This window comes from Columba livia, chromosome 3, assembly GCF_036013475.1.
Source record: "Columba livia isolate bColLiv1 breed racing homer chromosome 3, bColLiv1.pat.W.v2, whole genome shotgun sequence".
In the NCBI taxonomy this organism is placed as follows: Eukaryota; Metazoa; Chordata; class Aves; order Columbiformes; family Columbidae; genus Columba; species Columba livia.
This window is the reverse complement of record NC_088604.1, coordinates 63,144,363-63,160,829: the sequence shown is the minus strand read 5'-3', so window position 1 is coordinate 63,160,829 and position 16,467 is coordinate 63,144,363. Positions and strand designations below refer to the sequence as shown.

Sequence of the window (16,467 nt, the reverse complement as noted above, 5' to 3'; positions counted from 1 at the left end):
CCTGTCCTTTTTGAACTGAGGGGCCCAGAACTGGACACAATATTCCAGATGTGGTCTCACCAGGGCAGAGTAGAGGGGAAGGAGCAAATACGAAGCCCTATATACTTGTGTGCATACTCCATGTGTCCATTTCCCTGTCCCCCTGTAAAGTGGATGCTGGAGGCTGGACTAGGAGATGTTTGGGGTTGAACTCAATGATCTCTAAAGGTCCCTTCCAACCTAACTCATTCTATGATTGCGTGTTGACACTTTCTTTTGCTTGTAGTGTGCAAGTGTCATTGATGTATCACAAACACCCAAGAGGCTTTTGGACCAGATCTTTAGCTGATTTCACTTCCTTTTCTGACAATGGAAAAAAAGCTGTATTTGGTGGAGTGGGCCAATCATGATGCAGAAGAACGAGAACCCAGTATGTCTGGAGGTTTCTAGACCTGAGCAATGGTTGCTTTCCCTTTTGGTAGACTATCAGCCCTGAAAATGTCCTTTTAGAGCTTTGCTCCTCTTAGAGCTGAGCCAGACTAATTTGAAATAGCACTTTTTTTTCCCTTTTTTAATTTTTTTTTTTTTCCTGAGGGTTGTAAAGATAGCAGCACCCTTAAAATGTGCAGTCTAATTAATGTAACTTGTATTACTACTGTAGTGATCAGAGTTTTGAGGCAATGCTAAGCGACTAGATTTGCTACAGCAAAATGCCTGTATTGAGTCATTAGTCAAAACGAAACATTTTGTCTGCAGAGTAGTGACTGTTGTGACATCTGTGCGATATATAGGATTTGGGGCTTAACAGATGATCTCAGCTGAACTTTAACAAAGTGGTCAGAATGGATTGAACTAAAACTGCCACAAAGGACCGTTCTACTTTGGGTGCAAAAAATGGAAAAGAAATGGTAAGAACATACTACTGATGTTTAGCATGCATCTGTTTTTGTTTTGACATGTGGTGGCCACAGGGTTTGGTAAACAGTGACAGGTTTTAAAATAAGCTTGTATAATAATTGGTGTGAGTGAAAAACAAATGCAAGCTCAGATGCTATAAATGTCTTCCTATGTAATTCTTCCCCAGGTCAGGGCGTCCGTCAGAGGCAGCACATTTGGTCATTCAAAAAAGTGTTGGAAAGACACTGATATTTTCATGTGAAATGCAAGTGGCTTCTTCTGACATGGTGTGAAAGGAGGCATAGCTGTTCGCAAAATCTACCGTGGTTGCATAATTAAGATTGCGTAACTTTTAAACTAAAAAAGCCTGACTTCCCAGAAAATTCAGCGGTATTTTCCCTCTAAGATGAAAATGCTAGGCAAAACCCTCATATTTGCCTAATATTTCAATTTAGCAACATTATAATTTCTTAGTACCTAAAGTGATGCAATATTTACACAAATTTGGATATTTTTTTTTCCTGGGAAAACCTGGGGAAAAGCTTTATGGTATCTTAGCAGGAATTTACCAGCACAGCTCTCTTCTCCCGAGCTGCTACCCAAGATTGAAGTTCTTGTGTGAAAATGAAAAGGCATTTCAGATTTTGCATGACATTTCAGTTAAGAAAAGTGTTATATCTGACAACTCTAGCAGTTTGAACTCTCCAGTGATATTGTTCTTACCCTTCTTACTGTAGATGATGTTTTATAAATCTAGAAATGGATACAAGCCATGTCCACACAGGAATCTTGCTCTTTGCATACACTTCATCTTTCACAAGTGCTGCTCAATTCATAATTTAGTTAATTTGTCTTTCATAAGGTGCAAAATTTCCCGTTCTGATTAACATTTCTATGTGTTAAATTGAGAAAAAAATCTTTAATCTCAGCAATTTTCAACAGTTCTTGCAAATAATTAATTTAATCTAATTACAATCCCAATGGCATCACATAGCATCATTGGTTAGTTGTCTGAGCATTTGCTTTTCACAGATTTTAGGTATTTTGCTTATTGGTTTACATGACAATGGTTTGGGGCCAACAGCAGGGCCAAAGCTGCATTTCTTTTCTACACAGCAGGCATGAAAAACAAGTAATCCTACAAATAGTGATCAGTGACTATTTTGCACTTTTATAGTTTGGCATGTAACATGTTGAATTGCTGTTGCGCAGAAGAAAGTGAGATAGAGTTGAGTTTTTGCTAATAAAGAGAGGAGCCTAAGAATTACGAGCTCGTTTGTCTCTCAGCACCACTTTGGACACTACCATAACTTGTTAATGTGTATTTGGTAAATATCGTTTACTTACTAATTAATTTACCCCTGAGAGAAACTCGTTCTTCTGCAGGTTAGGACGGGTAGGATTAGGCGTCATATAAACCTGATTCCAGCCATTGAAACAGTGTTTAGGGAGGACCTTACTGGTGGGCATCTGTTTCATACTGTGCTATACATGGGAGCTGCTCTCTCTTAAGTCACTGCACGCTATTAATATGATTCAATAGAAAATGGTGGGAGGGGAGAGCAAAATGACTGTGATATTTTTATTGCTTTCTGAAATGTTAATAACACTGGAAGGGCTGTCTGACAGGTCTGCCATTGCTCTGCCATCACATTTTAAGGTCCATGTGGGAACTGATTGCTATTTTATTCGTTCGTTTTGAGTTTTTTTAACTTGTTTCCCAAGGAAATAAGTAACAGCATGAGAAGATCAGCAGTTTATATAATTCTCGTGTTTAATTTCATATCTGAACAATCACAATCTTTTGCTTTAGTATAGAGATAGATTCAGGATGTCTGCGTCAGAAGACAGTCAGCCAAAACAGGTAGATTTTGTATTATCTGGCACGCTTAAGCACCTCTGACAGACTCTTACTTGCGCAGCAAGGTTAGGCAACCAGAAACAAAATATTTACCTGATCTGTTAAAAGCAGTGGGATCAGAGAGATCAATTAGCTGCTAATTGACTGACAAGATTGTTTGTCCTGTTGGTTGTTTTGGCGTCTCTTTGATGACAGGTTTTTGTTCAATTCAAGAAGAACTGTGATTTGTTTGCAAACTTTTACCTCTAAAGGAAGTGTTTAAGATTAATTTGGCTCCTGTGTAGCTTTCTCCCTCTCTTTTTTTTTTTTTTTGTCTTAAATAGCCATCCTGTGGAAATAAGTCTGTGTTCATTTGGACTTTGGCAAAGTGAAAGCTGTTTTTATACATTTTTTCCATCCGGTAGCAATGTGTACATTCTATATGATGCTGAAGCAGGAAATAGTGATGTACTTTAAGTTAGCAATCCTTGTCATTATAGTGAAAAGGTCAGTGTTAAAGCATTTCTGCTGTAGGCTTTTTCTATGTCTTCTTAAAATACACTCAACTTGAATTTAAGTTTTTTGGGGGCTTCTATTTTTCTATAGAGACTGGCAATTTAAAATTATATTTGAGATGCTTAACATAGCAAAAACTGAGTGCTTTGCTGCAGCTGTGCTCTAAGCATTTATGATGCAAGCCAGCATCTCTTAAAGAAGATCACCCATGTTTTTTGAACTGTCATTGAACATTTGTTGCAATGTGTTACAAATATCTCTGTAGACATCTTAGAGGTGTTGGATTACTTTATTTTCATCTTGTAACAAATAACCTCAGATATTTATGTAGGATGTAAGAGCCTAAACCTGTGTGATGTCTAATTCTGTTTGTTTTTTGTTTTTTGTTTTTTTTTTTATGAGGAATAAATCTGGAATTGTGTCCTTGGATTTGCGACTCATTGCCTCCGATTCATATCAAGATAATGTAGAGCAGAATTTGACTCTTTCACTTGCTGTTGGAATAATTTGTCTCCTTTTAGCCACTCTGAGCCAAAGCGTGTACCTGTTCCAAGCTCCTTGAAGTCAAATGAGAGACTTGTGTTTCACACCTGAGTTTTCTATAAGGTCACTGCAGAATGGATAGAGTGTGCCTGACCTCTGATTCGGTAGGATCACATTCAGAGGAGGGAAGGAGAGTCTTGTTCTTCTTCACAGCATGTACCTATTGACATTTATATGAAATGTCTGAGGCAGGTCTGAGTTCCTGCTGTTACAATTAACAGGTGTTGTATGCTAGCAGATTTGTTTATTTATTTGTTTTCTTAGTTGACTTCAAAGTGCCTATAAGCAGACAGGTTCCAGTTATTTTCTTCAAGAAACTCAGATATTGGTCTCAGATAACAGTTTGAATTATCTCAGTTAACAAGATTAAGGTGAGTTTGGTGAAGCCTTAAAATTAATGAAATAATCAATACTACTCCAATTAACTAAAATGTGCTGTTACATGCCATCTCTCAACAGCTGAGATTCTAGAATAGTTCTTAAAATATGAGCCAGATTTAGTGGAAGCACTAAACTAATAATCTCAGAAGTCAGGATGCCAGGTTTTATACCACTTCTAGTTTTACATGCACAGATCCTTTAAACGAGCCACTACCAGAGACACAAACGTGCATTCATAGAAACCCAAGAGTAAAAACCTGAAGCTGGTGCTTGGTCACGGCCAGGTTGCTGTCTCCCCTGGATGCGCCTGTACCTGAATCCTGCCAGTCAGTCCCCTCAGCTCCCGGCTTCTTGGGGAATCCATGTGAGCATAAGTGTTCACCCAACATGGCAGTGGAGAACAGATCCTGTCCTGTAGCTGCTCCTCAAGTGAGCTTAGTACAGCCTGTTTGATCATTTAATAGTAAATTCACAGTGTACTATGTGTACTTGCTGAGCAGGATTTATTTTTTTATTGGCTAGTACATTTAAATGACATTTATAAAAATACATTCATTAATTAGTTCAGCTGCCCAAATTTTAAAAATGTGTGTGTTATTCTAAATGTTTCAGCTTATTTTCAAAACTGTGATTCTCTAGCTGGTTTTGGAGAATGTCAATAAGTTCAACAAAACACTGAAGTCCAGAGGGCAGGCAGAACATCTAGAGTGGAATTAAGTGAACAAATTAGAGTAGTGTCTTCAGATGTGAAGAGGGTAACAACAGCAATTACAATACAGAGAGTGGTGAATTAAAATCAATGCACCTAACCTGTTCTAGAAAGGTCTGCTTTCTTGGAATCCCATGTGTAAAAGGATGTCTTACAACTCCTGCCAAACTGCAGCAAAAGCATCCTTGCGTTCCCCAGTAATTCAAGACTTTGCCAAGTGCCAGTGGTTGACATAGGAATTTACAGTCATTCCTAGAGGTGTTCAAACAGACAGGTAGAAGACCGGCTATAAAACCACAGTCAGATGGGACCCCTAACTGGGGGCTGTTGGAAATGCAAAGAGAATCTCTCTGATCAAGAACTGGAAGCTTTTTTACAAAACTGGGAAATTTAAGAAGTGTTTTTTCTTCCTTGTCCTTTTAGTAAGTAGAGTTCAAATACTGCAAGTGTGGTGTCAAGTAGTATAAAAAAGCTTGCAGTTGTTTATCTTTTCTCATTTGTGTAAAATGTCAAAACGATATACCCCAAGAACTGCATTCCTTTTGTTCTGTTGCTATAGAACATCCTACACACATAAATTAGTATGTAACCTTGCACAGAAGAATGAACAAATGCTCGTCTATCTTCATGCCAGTTAAATCCTTCAGTTCAGAGATGTGCATCAACTGCTGGTTGAGAGCAGTTCTTCAGACTTAGCCCACCCGTGACTTTGCCTAGGTAGAAGAAGCTGTAAATTCATGTTTTATTAGGGTTCACAGTCTTTTTTATTTTTTTCAGTGGGATGTCAACACCAAATAGCTCCTTGGGGGATAACATTGGGGGGCAGAGGGAAGCATGGGATGGGACAGCAAGCCAAAGGTATGCTTTCTTCCCAAAAGACCAAGGCAATTTTCTTCTCAGTTGCAGGTGGGGAAGAGCTCAGAGGTGGCCTCTCTTTCTTGTGAGGCTGCTTGGCTGCTGGGCTTGTCCCAGATGTAAACTAGACTTGCTTAATAAGGGTCTTGGCAGAGATCTGTGCGCGAGTGTAGGGATTTCACAGGAGCCACTGCAGCTTGTCTGTGCTAACGCTTGCCCTATAGAATATGAATTCTTCAGGGGCCAGTTATTGTGGTTTTAGGCCGGCTTTGTGCTGGCAGAGCTGGACAGAAAAGATTTAAAACAGGGCTGCATCTGACCCTTAGTCCTTACACTAGAGTCAATATTTATTCTGTATGGTGCACTCAGGATTTAGCCTGGAAGACATAAGTTTCCAATTTGTTCACTTGCAAGAGCTGTAATATGAGCTACAAATTGAGAAGTAGTAAAAGTTGTATTTTGCCAAATTTTATTTTAAAGCTGTTGAGTGTAACCATTTTAATGGTCTGGAAAGAAAAAAAGAAAAAAAAAAAAGAAAGGAAAGGAAGGAATAATCTTGGAGCTCTGCAGTCAACCAGATGTATGACCCTGGCATGCAGCTCATGAAGCCACCTTAGGAAAAGAAGCGACAGGATAATGCTCCTTTCTAGAAAGTTTTAAAAGTCTTGATTTAGTAGGTGCATCTGACATAAATACAGCTCCTGGTTTCCCAGTAACCTTCTCATGTTCAAAGGTTTCACAAAAGCAAAGCATCCCGGTTTGAAGCGGGCAGATAGAGCAGCTCATGTGGCTGGAGGATCTGGCTCCAGGGCCACATTCCTACCAGGAAACCTGGGCTGGCCCCTGGCCAGGTGGGACTTTGCAGCTCCTGTCAAACCAGTGCAGCTCCCATACGCCTTCTGATCCATGTAGGTGGGCTCCTTATAGTCACTCCAGCGGAGCTGAACCGCGCCAAAGGTATTAAAGAAAACATGCATTTTTATCATCCTTAGTTCCTTAGTTTGAAATATGTAGTACCTGAAATATAGGGATTTTCTCTCTATTGAATAGTATATATTTGATGAAGTGCAGTATCAAGGAGTACATTTACAGTGTTTTCTAAAGGAGAAAAACTCAGCTGAAAAATGGTAGTCTGTTGTATACTTAAGCTAGGCTGTGGATGGAGGCAGATGAGACAGAGACTTGACTGGAAAAAACAGACAGAATGCAAACTAGCTTTACAGTGTCTTTGATTTCTCCAGTTAGGGTGGTGTCCCATTAGAGAGGAGGGAGAAGAAAAAAAAAGAGAAACCCAAAGAAATAATATTAAAGCCATCTTCAACACAGGATGGATCACAGCTCAAACCAAACCAGAAATGATTATGTTAGTCATGGAAAGGGATTTATTTTCCCCAGGAGAGTGACTCTGACCAAACTTAAGCCATCAGTAATCCCTATAATTAGTCTATACCTGTTTCATTGTGTAGGTTGAAAATTTATAGAGAATGTTCCGAGAATAGCAGGACTGCAGAATGGCTTGAACTCTGTTAATGGAGATTTCAATCCAGAACAGAAAGTTGTTGGAAGTATATCAGCCATTATCTTATGCTCAAAGAAAACCATTGCTATCACATTTCTGTGACTGGCAGATTTCTTCTCTAAAGATGCTCTCGGTAGAGGGTGTATGGAATAGAAGGGATTCTCACATCTTCTAGAAATTTCTTCTTCACCATTTGCAAAATTACCTAATAAGAAGAAAAGTGTGTTTCTTTGAAGATGGCTAATAACTTTATGCTCTCTCAGTGAAGAACATGCCCTCTCATTCCTGTTTCTCCTTCTCAAGACACACATTTTCCTCTATATCCAGGCTCATATATTGACATCACTACTGACCTGAGATTCAGTTTAGCTCACCTATCGAAAATAGTTTGCCACTTTTAAAAGGCATTAGCCCGTCAAAGCTGAATGACATTACAACCTAAAATATTCTGGTTTGTATTTGATAGCTTGCTATTATTTTGTACTATATAGGATTTCTCTGTAGTCACAATTGAAAAATATGTTACCCATATTTAACTAAACCAACAGTCCATTAGCCATTGCTGTCCTAACTGCTGATACGTTATTTGTACTATTAAATAAATCATTGATAACAGGTGACACAGTAGTGATTCTACTTATGTCAAGCCACAGGCCTTTACAAATGTCCATTTGTTCTTTGAAAGTGTTACTAATTACAAATAATTTAAAATTATTTTTTCAATTTTTGATGAGTTTTTTCTTTTATAGACTTTATTGTTTTATCATCTGTTGATTTTATTCAACAGATAAAGCATGTGTGCTCTAGCTGTTTTTCTGACAGTTCGTAATTGAGCATCATTGTAGTAGCCTATATCCCATACTCTGAAGCTAATACTCTGGCTATTTCTAAAGATCTGTTCTTTAGAGATGCTCTGAAGTTTGTCCTAAATGAAAACCATAAAGAAGAGTCATCATTGTTGCCTCTGTTATCCCAATTGAACAAACATACTTTTCGATGAAAGAAATCCCAAATCTGTTTTTGAGATAAAACTTGTTGAAAACTGGAAGAGAGGGTCCTCCTTTGGGGGGAGAAATGTTCTTTGGGGCAGGGAGGTGACGTTCAGGCTCCCTTTTTTAGGGGTGTTCTCTGTGCCCATCTTTTCTGCAATATAAAGAGTAGCCTGCAGTCTGGTGATGGTCAGACAGGTGGCAAACCATGGCAGTCACAGAAGTCTTTTTACCATGTACTTGGTCTGTAGGTTTCTTCTTTGAGAAGGCAACCATATATTCTTGAGCAGTATCCCCCTGGTGTTCAATGATTTGGAAACCTACACGTTTCACTAAATTTTCTTGCACCTGAGTGATGACACCCTGGCCAGGATTTCATTCTAGGCTCTGAAACATTTAATGAGAGGCCTGGAGCCTAAAAGTATTAGCTGGAGAGAAGCACTGAAAGCGGATTTGCCAATGGGATTCAGGGATAATCCAGGCTTAGCAAAGGCGTGGGACTGAAGAGGGACATTGGCAGCTCTCTTTTGACCAATTCAGAAAGGTAGGACTGCATAAGTTCAGACCTAAATACTTTGAAAAGACTCGCAGACATTATTCTTCCAAATGTGGCTGCTCAGACCTCCAAGACCCAATCTGATTTTTTTGTAATGGATAGATAAATGACATTTTCAGGCCTTTGCTGTAAAGAACAGAAAACTTTCTTTGGCATTATACATAATAACAAGAATTTCTTATGACCTTTTTTTTTTTTTTTTCTACAGGAAATTTGAAGATAGTCATGCCTATTAGATTCCTAGAAGATGCAGGTAATTGTTTTATACTGAAAAAATCATATATGCTCCCATTCCCTGTGTATTTCCTTGCATTTTGCTAATGTTTCCTCAAGGCCAATTCCGTTTTTCCACTGTAGGAATGAAATACATTTCAGTGTCTCTAATACTGCTTTTTTGCCCTTTTCCTCGTTATTGTAAAATCGTTACTGTTTTTATAATTCTCACTGTCGCGTCAAGAAAATATCATGTGTTTGCATAATATAGAAGCAGGAAAACTATGTCATTCTTCAAATTCAAATGCTGTACTTGTCTATGAAAATCGTACCTCTGGGCATTGCTTCTTCATAATAGAACTGTGGAAACCTAGTGCATTCAACCACAAGCAGTACATGTATAGCTGGATGGAAATTTTGACGTTGAAATCTAAAATGCTAAAGGCATATAAACATAGTCATAGCTCATTTATTTAATATGTGTTTATCTCTATTAAGATATTCTCACTAAAATTTAATATGGTTATTGGAAGATGGAGATGCGGAAAGGTACCAGGAGTGTTGCATTCAGAATGCTTATTTGATGTCTCTTTTTTTGACTGTTCAAAAGTGTAATCAACATCTTCTTGTACAACCAGTTAGGTGGTCTAAGGTGAGAAGTACCTCACTTCAGCCATCCTAAAATTTGGTATATACTCCAAGATAGTCATCCAGGATTTCTGCCTAGCCAACATTGAGGAACAGGCATCTCCAGAGTAGAGGGCCGTGTGCATAGACATCCCCTATATCTGAAGTACACAATACGGAAAGATTTCTCCTCTGGAAGTACTGATCACTCTCCTCTGACTTTAGAGGAAAGCCAAGTGACTAAAGTGCAGGTCTGAACTGTAGGTGAGTAATACTGCATAAGGAAATTCCCACCCACAATGTTAGGACTTATTTTTCAGCAGCAACTTGCTGAAAGAGCTTTGAAAGTAGGTGGTTGACTTCATGAGAATCAAGACTTCAAACTGTCCCCAGAAAGTCTTCCAAAGCTACTATTCAATTTGGAAAGTCTAGACCCCTGGTTTCTGTTCCTAGGGCTTTTATTGAGTAGTGATTATGCTTGTGTGCAACCACTGGAGCCAGTCTTTACTGTGTCTACTGACAAAATGAGGTTTTGTGAAATGTAATTGCCTTTGCTTAAGTCCCTATATATTATACATGAGGGGCTCAATGAAAGTGCAACTGACTGCATTGATGTTATTTCACATGGCTGTATTAACTGGTGTGTGTGCTTTCTTTGTTTTTGCTTTTTCCTTGCAGATATCTGTGTCACTATGGAAGAGATGAAGAGAACTTTACTCTAGTAGATCACAAACGTCTGTGGGTCATTCTGCATCTCAGTATTTAATAACAATGGGAAATGTCTAAATGCTATAACAAGTCTTTGCAAATGTATAACAAACTGTTTAGAAAAGTTCCTGCCATGAACAGAACTGTATGATACTCACAAAAGTGTACAGACGCAAATCTAATGCCTATTGACTACTGCGTGGAAAGTTCCAAAGAGAAAGAAAAGTCTGTGAACTTGCAACAGCCCTGCAAAAATGGGAGCAACAAAACTTTAAAAAGCACAGCTTTGGACACACTCCATGTGTCTGCACAGCTTTCAAGTGAACTAGCACTTAAGACCTTGTGTAACAAAATGGACTCTGGGGACACAGCTATAGGGCAAAAAGCTACCTCAAGGTCTGGAGAAACTGCTAAAGTACCAAGTAGATGGAGGCAAGAACATTCAGCTGTTATTAAAATGAGCACTTTCGGCAATCAAGAAGTACAGAGGCAACCACAAATAGATCACGAGCAAATTGGAAACACAGCATCAGCACAACTTTTTAGTTCTGGGAAACTGGTATCATCAAATGAAGCTGCACAGCAAGTCACGGAGAAGCAATATCCACAGCAACGTCCAAGTCCTTACTCATGTCAACATTCGCTTTCTTTCCCACAGCATTCATTGCCACAAGGCTTCTTGCACAACATAAAGCCACATCAGAGCTTGGAAGGTCCTCCGTGGCAGTTTCCTAGCCACTTGCAATCAGTTGCCTCAGAGGACTTGTTTCCTTTCCATATGCACAGCCATAGTGGAGGCTTCTCCAGGAAGAAGATTTCAAGTTTGAACCCTGCATACAGCCAATATTCACAGAAATCTTTAGAACAATCAGAAGATGCTCACAAAAAGGAGCACAAACCCAAAAAGCCTGGCAAGTACATTTGTCCTTACTGTAATCGGGCTTGTGCCAAACCTAGTGTACTTAAAAAGCATATTAGATCTCATACTGGGGAGCGACCATATCCTTGTGTTCCTTGTGGTTTCTCCTTCAAGACGAAGAGCAACCTTTACAAGCACAGGAAGTCACATGCCCATGCAATTAAAGCAGGATTGGTACCTTTCACAGAGTCAGCAGTCTCTAAGTTGGACCTAGATGCCAGCTACATTGATGTGGAAGCTGAAATACATTCAGACGGCGAGCAGAGTACAGACACTGATGAGGAGACCTCACTCCTAGTGGAAGGTTCTGGCAAACTGAGCCCCGTCCCACAGCTGCCCCTGGACATTGCTAGCAGGAGCAGTTTTCACTCCTCCATGGAAGAGTCCTTGGTAGGGCCAATGAAAGTGCCCATTTTGATCATCCCTAAAAGTGGAATTCAGTTACCCAGTGAGAGTTCACCATATATTGGCTCTGATATGTTGCAAAACCCATCCTTAAGTACTAAGTCTGATGACTCACATACAGTTAAACAGCGACTTGCACTAAGACTGTCAGAGAAAAAAGGGCAAGATTCTGAGCAGTCGTTAAACCTCCTGAGCCCTCACAGTAAAGGAAGCACTGACTCGGGTTATTTTTCCCGCTCAGAAAGTGCTGAGCAGCAGATTAGCCCGCCAAATACTAATGCAAAGTCTTACGAAGAGATCATCTTTGGGAAGTTCTATAGGATTAATCAAAGGACAGCACTAACAGTAGCCACAACAAATCAGGAACACAGTTTAATGGGTAGAAAGGGTAAAGCAGAACCATTACCTCTTTTAAATAACAGATCAGATATCAAGATGCTTGAGGAACATATTTCTCAGCTGACTCCAAATAAAGAAGAACTCGTTGACTCCAGTAATTTGAGCTCTATTAAATCTACACAAGTTTATCCAGGCAGCAATATGGAATCCAGACAATCCCAGACCGCCACATCGTCTGTCAAAAGTGAATCCAGCCTATATCAAGTCAGTCAGCAGGGTGATGTGTCCATCCTTCTAGAGCCGCCAGTAGATTCCTCTCCTCTTATTAGAAGTAACTCCATGCCAACCTCTTCTGCAAACAGCCTAAGTATTCCCCCGTCTCTGAGGGGAAGCCATTCATTTGATGAGAAGATGACTGGCTCAGATGATGTATTTTACCCTGGGACGGTAGGAATATCCCACCAAAGGATGTTGAGAAGACAGGCTGCCTTTGAACTGCCCTCTGTGCAGGAGGGGCACTCAGATTCAGACTGTCATGGAAGACCAGGGAAAAATATAATTATGTCTTCCAGCAGACAGACAGTAGGTGACAAAGGACCATCCTTAAAAGAGAAGAAAGGAGACAAGACCTTCTATGACTATGATGCCAGTGGAAAGCACTACAAAAAATGGGAAGAATTTGAAGCACAGAAGCAGAACTACAGGGACTCGCCATCCTTAGGTGGGATGAACAAAGGGGGAGAGTACTTTATTGATCCACTTGGACAATCTCAGGTGGTGCCGTCCATGCTTGGAACAACGTTTGAAAACAGAAAGCGCAGGAAAGAGGAGAGTGTTGGAGATGAGGAAGACAGTCCCATGCTTTGCAGCAGTACAGCTGGCACCACTGGGGGAATTCAGCCTTTGGACTTTGATCCCAAATCCCAAATTCAAGAAGTGCCAAGGAGTGGATTTGCCCTTCAAAGCCTGGACAATGCTGCCCATTGCCATGCAGAGCGTTTTGAAATCTGCCGGTCTTACTTGCAGTCTGGAAGCCCAGCAACTTCTCTGGAAGACTCTTTGACTGCAGAGCAAGAAAAGACTGCAGAATCACTGACCAGAAAGCCCCCTGGAAATGTCATCTCTGTCATTCAGCACACAAATTCACTGAGCAGGCCAAACTCATTTGAAAGGTCTGAATCTACAGAACATATTGCGTACCAGCAGGAAAAGATTTATTCACCATCTGAAACATGCGAGAGCGAGATTTGTGAGTCCCCAATGAGCCCAGACCGAATTCCACAAACAGAAAATGCTGACACCAGTAAGGCATCTCCATCCCAGCAGCCTCAGCCGTATCACATGCAGCCCAGGTTGGTTCGCCAGCACAACATACAGGTACCTGAAATTCGTGTCACGGAGGAGCCAGATAAGCCTGAGAAAGATAAAGAAATGCAGAGTAAAGAGCAGGAGAGACCCACCGAAGAATTCCAGTGGCCCCAGAGAAGTGAAACCCTTTCTCAACTTCCAGCTGAAAAGCTACCACCTAAAAAGAAGCGTTTACGACTGGCTGACATGGAGCACTCCTCTGGAGAATCCAGCTTTGAGTCCACAGGTACAAGCCTCTCTCGTAGCCCTAGCCAAGAAAGTAATTTGTCCCACAGTTCAAGTTTTTCAATGTCCTTTGAAAGAGAAGAGAATATGAAGTTCATCATGCCTCCCAAACAAGATGAGTTTGGAAAACAGTCTGAGTTTTTAACAGTTCCAGCTGGTGCTCATTCACTTTCCGTCCCTGGGCATCATCATCAGAGGGAAATGAGACGCTGCTCATCTGAACAGATGCCCTGTCCTCATGCTGCTGAAATCCCAGAGATCCGAAGTAAATCCTTTGATTACGGGAACCTGTCCCATGCCTCTTCAGCTGGGACACCTACTACGGCACTGTCTCCATCCCGAGAAAGGAAGAAGTGCTTCTTGGTTCGGCAGGCTTCCTTCAGTGGATTTCCAGAGATTTCCCAGACTGATCAGAGCACAGAACAAAGCATAAAGCAGGAGCAGATGGAACATGCACAGGCTGGTCTTCGCTCCTCCCAGCTTGCCTGGCATCATTCTTCTTCCTCTGTACTTCAGCCCATTCAGGTAGATGACTCTGGAAAACAGGCTAGCTCAACCCACCTTGCCCACCAACAGTCTTTTCTTGCAGACAACCCAGAAATGTTAAGGACTCCCTTGATCCAACAAGCACCTTATATTCCTAACAAACATCCATCAGAGCAGCAGCAGCTATTTGCACATCAGGAAAAAGTCCCGTTTCCCCCTATTCACAGCACCTTGTTTCAGTTCCCATATCCAGCTGTCTGCATGGTTCACTTACCACCCTCTCAGCAGCCTGCGTTGTGGCAGTCATGCACAGAACCTCTACACTTCCAGCATCATTTTGTGCAACAGCTGCAGAAATCTTATGTCAAACAGCCTTTCCAAACAGACGTCCCTCCAAGTTATCACCTGGAACATGCACCAGAGCTTCTTGGAAAGAAACCAGCTGATTACGTGCACACTAAAGAGCAAGCATACCAGCATTACTCAGGAACATCTGGGCAGTATTCAAAAAATACTCTTGCTAAGTACCAGTCAGACCATAGCATTAAGCCAACAGATGCCTCCTGTGAGCAGCATCTTCAGACAGATTTTGACTCCCCAAGTGATGGATCTGTACAGTCTTTGCCAGGAACTGTTGTTCCCGTCAGGATTCAAACCCATGTGCCATCTTACGGTAGCGTCATGTACACAAGCATTTCCCAGATCGTTGGGCAGGGCAACAGTCCCACAATTGTAATTTGTAAAGTTGATGAGACTGTTTCTCAAAGAACATTGGCAACTAGTGCAACCATGCAAGGAATTGGATTTAACATAGCTCAGATGCTGGGTCAGCATGGAGGGCTAGAAAAATATCCTTTGTGGAAAGTGCCGCAGACGCTACCACTCGGACTGGAGCCACCAATTCCCCTGTGTTTGCCTTCCAGTTCTGACATTGCTTCTACCTTGGGAGGGAGCAAACGAATGCTTTCACCTGCCAGCAGCTTGGAGCTCTTCATGGAGACCAAGCAGCAGAAACGAGTCAAGGAAGAAAAAATGTATGGGCAGATAGTTGAGGAGCTAAGTGCAGTTGAGTTAACTAGCTCAGATATAAAGAAAGATTTTCCAAGAATGCAGAAGCCTCAACTAGTAAGGCAGAGCTGTACTACTGAGCCAAAAGAAAGTCTGCCGTCTGTGTCATCCTGTTCACCACTGTCGTCCTCATCATCTCAAGATTTCCCACCTGTCAGCATGCCAACAGCTGATACTTTCCCACTGAGCAGGGAGAAACTTTCCAGTTTTGACTCCACGTCACCAGGGCAGAAGTCCAGTGGCCCTTCTGAAGGAAGAGACTCCCCAGAAGAACTGGATGTGGATGAAACAGCCTCAGATATGAGCATGAGTCCACAGAGGTCTTCATTGCCACCTGGGGAAATTCAGCCAGAAGACCAACTGAAACATCAAAAATTGCCTCTTGGGATGTTAGTCCAGATGTCGTCCAATACCAGGGGAAAAGTCACAGGCTCAACCATTCTCCTGACAGACGTAGCAGATTTTCAGCAAATCATTCAGTTCCCAAGTCTGCGGACGACTACTACTGTGAGCTGGTGTTTCTTAAACTATACAAAGCCCAATTACATTCAGCAACCAACCCTCAAATCTTCTGTTTATGCTTCATGGTGCATAAGTTCATGTAACCCAAACCCATCGGGGCTAAGTACGAAGACCACTTTAGCACTTTTAAGGTCCAAGCAAAAAACCACCACGGAAATCTACACTCTGGCTGCTATGCATAGACCTGGAGCCGGTAAACTGACATCATCAAGTGCATGGAAGCAGTTTGCTCAGGTAAATAAGAGGTTTTAATAAAAATAAATTAGTATATCTTTATTTGAAAAAATATTAGTAAACTATAAAATGTAAGTTAATGATTTAAAAAAAAAACAAAACAAAACATTCCCCATGGGAAATTGACATTGACATCTTCCCATGACAACTTTTGAACCTCAATTTACCCTTCCCCAAGCTCTCCTACTTCTGCTGTCTCTGTCTCCATTTTCAAAATCAGATGTAAAAAGTGAGGCTTTTAAAACCCTCTCCTTGTGTATGCCAGAGCCTGACACATTATCTCGTTTTATTTTGTCCTTTGTTTTCACTGTGGCTTGATTCAAACAGTATCAGACACAAATACCCACGTGTGTTCCTAAGTAAAGTTAAAATTGAGTAAGGATCTTCAGATTCACTTAATGTCTTTTACATACTGCCTCTTCCTCATGGACTAAGCATTAGATAATGGTGCCAGGGAAAATTCTGTAATGGCAATAAATTACCTTCTAAATCTTTGCCATCTTCATTTTCCATACTTCTTTTTCTGAGGAAAGATATGGTGCTGTCTTTTCTGTCAATACTCTCACAAA

At 40.9% G+C, this 16,467-nt stretch overlaps 1 protein-coding gene across 17 annotated transcripts in view; it reads left to right on the top strand.

The window, feature by feature from the left end:
* The window catches only part of HIVEP2 (HIVEP zinc finger 2), a 141,380-nt gene that overhangs the window by 105,591 nt on the left and 19,322 nt on the right, over positions 1-16,467 (top strand). For all 17 annotated transcript variants that reach the window (XM_065057235.1, XM_065057225.1, XM_065057233.1 and 14 more), the window contains 2 exons: positions 8,993-9,037; positions 10,303-15,898. In XM_065057235.1, the coding sequence (XP_064913307.1) occupies positions 10,514-15,898 (5,385 nt within the window). In that variant the 5' untranslated portion in view covers positions 8,993-9,037; positions 10,303-10,513. The remainder of the gene's footprint in view (positions 1-8,992; positions 9,038-10,302; positions 15,899-16,467) is intronic.